The sequence below is a fragment of the Rhinopithecus bieti genome, unplaced genomic scaffold (genome assembly GCF_001698545.2).
Source record: "Rhinopithecus bieti isolate Rb0 unplaced genomic scaffold, ASM169854v2 scaffold_64531, whole genome shotgun sequence".
NCBI lineage: Eukaryota > Metazoa > Chordata > Mammalia > Primates > Cercopithecidae > Rhinopithecus > Rhinopithecus bieti.
In genome coordinates this window covers 274299-283521 of record NW_016824694.1, presented here as the reverse complement: position 1 = coordinate 283521, position 9223 = coordinate 274299, and the positions used below count along the sequence as shown (strand labels likewise).

Sequence of the window (9223 nt, the reverse complement as noted above, 5' to 3'; positions counted from 1 at the left end):
CAAAAAAATCCCCAAAAAAAAAAAAAAAAAAAAAAAAATCCCAGTTATTCTCTAAGTCCTTACATAGAATTGAAGACCACCTGCCTGTTTGTCTTTGCCTGTTTCCTTTTCTTCTGTTCTTAACTCTTCCCCAGCTCCTGAATAGCAATTTTATTTTTCTCTCTGCCTCACGCAATAGACTTTTCTGGATGATTCGCCCCATCCCCCATCAGGTCAAGCCTCAGGCCAAGCTTCGTTTCTCATTCGGTGAGTGGGGCCTCCGCCATCTCCCAGACCTACTGTTGCCCGGACCCTCTCAAACCTACCCCTTCCTCTCCTCCCTTCCCACCTTTCTTCTGGCCCTTTCCATGGAGCCACACTGGGAGCAAGACCATCTGCCCTGACCTGCCCAGGGGCTCCGCGCTGCTGGCAGATGCTCCCCATGTCCCCTAGAATGGTCCGTGATCTTTCTCTGTCTGGTCCCAGCATGCCTTTCCAGCCTCCTCCCTCTCCACAGCCAGCAGTGAACCCACGCACCCACCCGGGAGGTTTCCCACACGGACTGCACACACCGCACAAGTGTGGCCTGCTGGTGATGATTGCTTTCTCTAAAATGGACTTTCCCTGCACTCGCTGGTCGACCAAAAGCCTGCCGGGCCTTTAAGACAGGCATCAAACCACCTCTGCTATGAAGCTTGTCCCAGCCCTTCCACGTCAAGATCCCAAACGAGGCTCCCCTCCCCGTGACCGTGCAGCGTGCTGCTGGTCCTGCCAACGGTGCCCCTCATGGAGCTGTGAGTGGGCCTGTGTTTACCTCTTCGGCCTCTCCACCCCTCCAGAAGTCCACCTCTTGTCTCCGGGTGTTTGTATCTAACTGCCCAGTTGGACACTCACCGACCTGCATGCCGTGTGGTGTTCTGGAAAGCTGCTTCTGTAATTTCCAATTCGGATCAGTTGTTCATCCTGTGCACTCCAGCCTCATCCTGTGCTTAATTCTACCGTAACAAACAACGCGGTATTAAAATTGTCTGTGCAGCTTTCTTTGCAGTCTGGAAAGACCCCAAAGAGAACAGACATGCCTTATTTACTGTGCGAGTACCCAGCTAGAGCCTAGAGTTCAGTAAATATTTGTGATTTCACTCCTTCTCTTTCCCCCTCCCTCCCTTCCCCTCCCCTCTCCTTTTCTTTCCTTTCCTTATGGAGTCTCACTCGGTTACTGAGGCTGGAGTGCAGTGATGCAATCATGGCTCACTGCAGCCTCTGCCTCCCAGGTTCAAGTGATTCTCGTGCCTCAGCCTCCCAAGTAGCTGGGATTACAGGTGTGGACCACCATGCCCAGCTAATTTTTGTATTTTTAGTAGAGACTGGATTTCAGTGTGTTGGCCAGGCTGGTTTTGAACTCCTGGCCTTAAGTGATCTGCCTGCCTCAACCTCCCAAAGTGCTGGGATTATAGACATGAGCCACCGTGCCCAGCCAGAAATCTGAGGAAGTCCTGAACAGGGGTCGGGGTGTGATTTTGATGTTTATAAAAATTTATCATGATGGTGAGAGAATCCGATAAGCAGAGGAATGGATTCAAGTTCCAATATTTGACTAATTCCTTAGCTTTTCTTGGCCTTGGCTTTCTACTATAAAATGGGAATGATAACATATGCTTTTGAAAATACTCATAGAACTAATTAGACAAATGAGATAAAATGGATGTGAAAATTTTATTTTTCATAGCCTAAATGCTATGTAAGAATAGGCACTGTTATTATTGTTAGAAATCTCACAATTCTTTTTCTTAGGAGATGTCCATTTTATTCCACAGTTGTTAGCATATTTGATTAATAATAGCTGTTGGCCGGGCGCGGTGGCTCAAGCCTGTAATCCCAGCACTTTGGGAGGCCGAGATGGGCGGATCACGAGGTCAGGAGATCGAGACCATCCTGGCTAACACAGTGAAACCCCGTCTCTACTAAAATACAAAACTAGCCGGGCGAGGTGGCGGGCGCCTGTAGTCCCAGCTACTCCGGAGGCTGAGGCAGGAGAATAGCGTGAACCCGGGAGGCGGAGCTTGCAGTGAGCTGAGATCTGGCCACTGCACTCCAGCCTGGGCAACAGAGCGAGACTCCGCCTCAAAAAAAAAAAAAAAAAATAATAATAGCTGTTGTAGCCCACTTTGCTATGTTATATCATCCTGTGTCAATCACTGATACATTTAATAGGTTGAAAACTTGATGCTTAGGACAGAAGAATCTAGTTTTAAGTTCCATTCAGAACTTCTGAGGATAACCTAGCTGTGTGTCTTAAGTGACTTGACTGAATCCTCTCAGTCCCTGGGATTTTATGTAAAAACTATAATTACAGATCTCACTCAAACTGCTTTGATGATGTTTTAGGAAAATGTGCATGCCACGGGGTTCTGGGTAAGGGAACTTCTTAAGCAGTAAATGTTCATGAAGTCTCTTCCCAAAATGACATTGCTATCATTTAAATAAATTAAAATATTCTTATTTCATTTTAAGAGAGGGTAGGTCGTTTGAGACTGTAGATTAAAAAGTGGAAGTCCTATTGCAGTTTTAGCATTGAACTGTGTTGCATTTGTTTATACTCTGGTTAGTCTTAGATGCTTATTCTCTAATTTGTTTTAATCATAGTTTTCTAAAGAAGCAGCTTTTCCTTTCAACCATCCAATAATGTTCAGAAAGTTCATGGGGATCTTTGTCAGTAGAAGATTTAGCAAAGTAGCATTATCATTCTGTTGCACAGTGGAAAACCTTCCCCAGTTATCAAAAGCAGTTTCCTTAATGAGCTATCAAAATTATTATACCTCATCACATGGTCTCCTTTATGGGTGGGCTATTATGTTTGGCAAAGAAGTGTGGCATACCACATTTGTTTGAAGAAAGCTTTCCCTCTCTGGAAGAAACATGTAATCTTGGTATAGCACTGTGGAAAATTGTGCAGAGGTTACATTGTTGACTATTGTGGCATGGGACTTTTTTATTTAGAAGATTGCTACATCTTCATGTACCATCTTCATGTGAATTTCTTTGGAAGCTCATGACAAATTAGAAGTTGTTCCTCTAACTATGTCTTAATCATGAGATATGTTGGTTAACAATGGGGCATTATACATTCTTTGGCCACTGGTACTTTAAGAATTACTTAGAACTCTAAATAATACAATGATCCAAACACATGTTAAGGTATGCCTTTGTTAAAGACCCAGGCTAGTTTACACTTGTTTTTACTCTCTTGTTGGTTCAGATAGAGCGAATAAGGAAAAAATATATATGGCCAGTCTGGAATACAGAAGCAGGGCTGACTTCTTGGGTTTGTGACCTGTGAAGTCACCCAGGGCATCATGCTCAGAAGGGCCAAGCACTTAGATCAAAGCTCTGTTGTCACCACCTTGAAATTTTGAATACCTTTTGAACAAGGGCCACCACATTCCACTGTGTTTTTGGCCCCACAAATCACACAGCAGGTCTTGCTTTAGGCCACTGTCTTATTGACTGTTAGAGGATCCCAGATATTGACAAAAAGGGAACAAGATGAGGTAGAGTGCTCGGAGACACTTGTAACAGGGAACATGTGCTAAAGAAATAACTAGAACCCATCTGTGTTCATGTTATTGTTTTAATATTGGTCTCTGTACTGTAGAGATTTCTGTTTTATGTAAAGAACTCCATGCCTCTTAAATTCCTATATTTACAAATCAAGAAAAACTTATTTGGGTATTTGGGAGTGGAAAGCAGTAGGGAGTGGATCCGGGGAAATGTGATAATTTTTTTTTTTTTTTTTCATCATGAGCAGCTTTGGCCAGCAAAATCTGGCTCTGCTGCTTAAAGTCCAGTGTCAGGACTTTATATGGCTCCTTTCCAAATGGAGGCAGTCCTAAGCAGGTGCTTGTACCTGTGATTATTTTTATTGTCTAACTTTTGACAGAACTCACCCCTTCACGTCTAGGCTCAAAAGTCACCCTCTTTGTGAAACCCATCCTGACCACTCTATTTAAACTTACAACGCACTCCCATCCCCACTCCTCACACTTCAGATTCCCCTTATTTCACCTCTTTTCATTCAAATGCACAAGGCATGGTGCATAGTAGGTGCCTAATAACCATTAATTGAATAGAGACATGAGAGACTGTGTTGATAACACACATTCCTTACAATTAAAGGTAAGCCTGGATGAGAATAAAATGTCAGCTTTCTTCTTACTCTCTTTTCCTCAGTGGAGTCTGTTCTCTGAAAGTGGATTCTGGTTCTTAAACTTCCTCTGAGTTCATCCTTCAAATAGAACTGAGTCTCTGATCACAAGACAGTCTAAGATCTAGTTTTCCCGTTTGAGCATATTCATATTTGTAATGGTATTTTCCAATGTCACTGTAGGCATGGGGGTAAGAAAATGTATTAGCTGTGGAGGAGATGTCAAGAGTATACGGAATGTTATTCATTCTAAGGGAATCTTTGTGTTTCTGAGGAGAGACTCCCTGGGCCTTTTCATTGTTCTTCAGTGTGGCCCATGTTCACTTTCAGACAGGAACTCTGCAGGGATAACTCTGTCAGTGGTACATTCAGTCCTTCATCTCATGCTTCTCGAGAATGCTGGAGTCATTGGTATCCTCAGTTCCAGTATTGTTAAAGGTGAATTTCAAATTACTAGTCTATTTCAAAATGCTATTGAGTTCCAGTTAGCTCTCCTTTTGTAGAAAGATCAGCTATTTTTTAAAATGGGTACTGACTTGAAAAGGGCCTCAAGAGACATTTTAAAGATCAACATAATATTTAATTAACTTTAAGCAGCCCTGTTTTTAAATTATAGTTGAAAACTGAACTTCTAAAGGGGTACTTTGACCATTAATTTGGTAAGGGAAGAGTTGGTGCATGGATAAAGTAATAAGGAAGAACATGAAAGTAATTGTGTGAAATAGAATCTATGTTTGGTACACCCAAACTGAAGTACCTACCCTTGAACAATTGTTTCTTTATACTATCATAATTTTGCTCTTATTCTCTTTAAATCTTTGGAGAAGACGTCTACTAATCAAAAATTCAATTTACTTGATCTGATATGAGCTAGATGAATCGCGCTCTCACGATAGTTATTTAGGTTTTCAATTTTGAAGAAACCTAGCTATCTGCATCTTTGCGAACCTAGCTTGTGTGGTTTATCTTTTTTTTTTTTTTTTTTTTTGAGAAGAAAGAAAAAGACAGGCACTTGGATCTTGTCAAATATTTCTTAGGTATATTTTTCAATTCTATTTTTTCAATTCGTTTTTTTCAATTTATTTTTTCAATTTCTTTGCAGTGAAAATAATGACTTTTTACGCATTTCAAACCAGATAGAATTCAATGACGAACTGTGAATATTTTTTTCATTTTAGGTAGCCAGTGCGTTGGAGAAAGCAAATCTTTATTTTAATGTAACAAATCAAATTAATAAATCCTATAGTTGTAAAGGTTTTTTTTTTTTTTTTTTTTCTTCAAAGTGAGGTCTATGTGTTGGTATGTCCTGGGTGCATTGTTCTGATTTCATTCTTGAGAATATAAAAAATCATTTCCAGTGTAGGTAAATAGGAGGAAAAAGCTAAAATGAAAAGATTCTCACTGAATTTTAGTCTAGATTGGAGATTCTGAGGCTTAAGTACTTCCAAAAATGAAATAATTCTTGCAAACTCTCTGCATACTCTGTGATTTTATTTTCCTAGAGGGGAAGAGACTAGCTGAGGTGGCTTCCTGGGCAAGGCAAGGGTGAGGGCGAGGAAAGCTGACATGTCCCAGGACGTCCAAGAGGGAGGAGAGTGGATGTGTTGTTTCCATGGACACACCACTGCTCCACTTTTCCTCTAGGTGGTGACAAATGTGACTGGATTTAGCCTGGTGAGGTGTAGGCTGGTTTATGAGAAATTTGTTCCCATAAACTTTTTCCAGTTTTTTCCCTACAACCTTTATACGAGTAGATTACTTCCAAGCTAGAATTACTTTGTGATCTTACTTTGGAGATTTGTTTAATCCTTTCTAATGGGATATATTTAGGCTGATGGAATAATCCAAATATTTTTTTAATCATCAAAAAAGCATACATCTGTATATTCAGGAACCTACTTACTCTCTTGATGGCTTTTAAGGCATTATGATGATTTTCTGTCTCTATTTGCAATTGGAACCTTCAGTGACTAAGATTCCTAGCCTTATAAATAACTGTATACAGCTATATCTTTGGAAATGTGTGGTTTTGGTAAGAGTTATAAGGTGCACTGGAGGGAAAAAGGGCTCGAGCAAGGGTGTGCCCCAACTGAAAGAGGAAAATTCAGAACAAGGGTCTACTTGTCTATTTCAATTAGCTAATTAGGAGATATAAGCATTAGAAATAGTGGAGCTTGTGACCACACAACTCATGCAGTCTAATAAAGTAACCTTTAGACAACAGCTGTAATGTAAAAGGCCCATGCCAAAAACAACAGAGCAGAGCCGAGTTCCTGTCCCTTAAAGCAGGACAGCTGAGATGGTGTCTCAGTTTAACAACAAAAAAGAACAAAACAAAACAACAATCCCGACCAAGGTTTTCTGAAGAGAGGAAAATGTAATAATTAGAAGCTAGACATTTAGCAAAGCATTGTTTTATGGATAAGTACCAACCTTATCAATAGACTTCTGGTGTCTTACTACTGGCTAAAAAGATATTTAAATTTACTGAATGTTTCTGGGTGAAACTAAGACATTGTATCAATTTAGTAAAAAATCTAAATTAGGATTAGCATAATTAGCTATACAATGAAAATTTTAAGAACAACAACAAAAAATCCCTGATCTAGCATCAGTTTTTAAAAAGTACTAATTTTTTCCCTATACCTAATGTCAGTGGCAGAAAATGCTGAGAAATTGGGATATTGCTTTACAAAGATCTTTTATTTCTTAAAACAATTACATCAAAAGTTGTAGCTAACGATAAATGATTGTGACACAGATTTTCAAGTTACTGCCAAACACAGGGTTTTATAAAATTAAAAGGAAAGCTGGATCATTTAAGAAAAGTAATTTATTTCTTGCTTTGACTTTTTCCCGGAACAAACATAAAAAATGTACGATTTTCCTTCTCGGTATTAACAAAATATTTTCCAAATCAACTGCATGCACTGCATTCCTTTATCAGGATCTTATTCAGTTTGTGACTCTGCTGGAAACTGATATCTTAGAATTAATCTGATATGTGCTTTTACCCACTTTTCTCTTGTTTAATGCTTAAATTACATATACTAACATTCATTTTAATTATCTTAGGTTTTCTGGAACATACTATCACACTACAAATACAAAGTTTCAGGTCATTTTAAAATTTCTTTTCTCTCTTTTAAAAAAATTCTAACTTTTTGATGCATTCATAGCTTAAAAAAGTTTCCAAGTTGGGGATCTGTTTTTTGATCTAAGACCAGTCAAATGAACGTTTAAGGAAAAACTGCATTTCTAAGGTACACAGAGTGTGAAAGATAGTTAGTCAGACTGCCTTAACAGCTTTTGATTGTTGTTTAAAATGCAGGCACAGCCTTTTTGAAAGTCAAGAACATTTTGCCCTGCACTCAGGTTCTGAAGCCCCAGAGTTACAGAGGGTCATAAGGGTTAAGAGAGAAACAGAGACGCATCCATGAAGGCTGACAGTTCTGTTTTTCCACTTACAAGGGCTCAGCGACAGGGGCAGCCGGCCACGGTCTGCCTTCCTCTAAGCAACCACCTTCATGAGTTATAACTGTATGCAGACTTACTGTGATGGCCTGGAGTCTTCCCTTCACCAGCTCAGCTTCTTCCATTCTAGAAGTCAAAGAGAGTCAGACGGGGAAGCAAGTCCAAAGCTACCATAAATCAAGGAGCCTCCTGGGGGAGAGGAGCGGGGGTGACAGAAGAGAAGCAGGGAGAAATCCGCTCTTTGCACCAGTGGAGAAATGGAGAAATTCCCGACTTGTCAGGAGCGTCTCCGAGCAGATGCACAGATCAGGCCAGACAGACACAAGTAATGAGGGTGTGCTGGGGAGGCAGACGCTGAGGCTGCTGGCATGAGTTGACTGACAAGTTTGAACGGCAGCAGCACAAGCCCTTTTCCTTCAGGAGCTGCCAGCTCTTTGTTGTAATGTGCACAGTTAGCAAGGCACATTTTCTTATTAACTGTTCCTTACCCAATTCATTATTTTCCAGGAGTGGCACAGACAACCAACACACTGAGTGTTTAATCAGCCTCTGCTCTAGCAACACACAGTCATCCCCAGATGTGTGGGTCTGTGTGTGTTTGTACAAAGCTCGTTTACCTGCTCCCTAGCTCTAGAGAGAGAGCCTTATCTTGACTGAGGCAGAAGTGCCAAGTCACTTGTTTGCCTTTCTTCCACTGATTGGCTTTGATAATAATACAACAATCTATAGCTACTTTAAACTTCATGTAGTGGTAAATTTACATTGGTTTGTTCTCCCCCTTCTACACCCCACCCCCGACCCACCTGCTCAGCAATTTGTTGCAAACTTTGGAATCTTTAGGTCATGGAGAACTCAAAGGTGTTAATGTGACTATATTAAGAAGTTGGCCCACCAAGGTATTTAGTGTGGCTTAAGCACCAAGTGCCACCTTTTGTTATTGCTTGACTTGGATTTCTGTGGAATGCAGTTCTTTCTTGGACGTTGTTCAGAAATGACACTCTTGGCTTTCAGGAAGGTGCCCATTTTGACCTCACCAGTTACGCAAGAGAAAGGAGTGAGCCTTTGAAAATGTGATGAGACATTCTGTAACTGCCTGGAGCCCTGCACTGTGTGGATATTCCCCTCTTTAGAAAAAGGCAGGCAAGCCCAGTGGGACTCTTAGGTCAAAGCAGAGGCTGGGAAGCTGTACAATTGGCTCTGTCTGTTTTCTTTTCCCTACAGGTTCTTTAATTAAATTTTGCTGAAGTAAATCCTAATTACCAACTACCTTATTATTATGTGTTTGAATGCTATTAAGCACTTTCATATCGACATTCAGTTGAAGAGGTGAAAAGGACAACCCAAACAATGAACATATTTCCTTTGTAGTTTTGATATTAGTAATAATAATAGCTAATATCTGTTGCATTCTCTCTATAGGCAAATGCATTCTTGCAAAGTGCTGAGGGATAAGTGCTATAATCCCCACTTTAAAAATGAGGGAACAGGCTCAGAGAGGTAATTTCCGTACAGCTAGTAAGTAGCAAAGCCAGGATTGGAACTCCAGCTGCCTGACTTTATAAGTGGCAT

The 9223-nt window shown here is 40.5% G+C and overlaps 1 protein-coding gene across 1 annotated transcript in view; it reads right to left on the bottom strand.

Moving 5' to 3' along the window:
• PALMD (palmdelphin) overlaps window positions 1–8314 on the bottom strand; it is a 53658-nt gene extending 45344 nt beyond the window's left edge. Inside the window, exon 1 of the mRNA XM_017862519.1 lies at window positions 7735–8314. Coding sequence (XP_017718008.1) covers window positions 7735–7779 — 45 coding nt within the window. The 5' untranslated portion in view covers window positions 7780–8314. The remainder of the gene's footprint in view (window positions 1–7734) is intronic.
• Window positions 8315–9223: the final 909 nt, after the last annotated feature.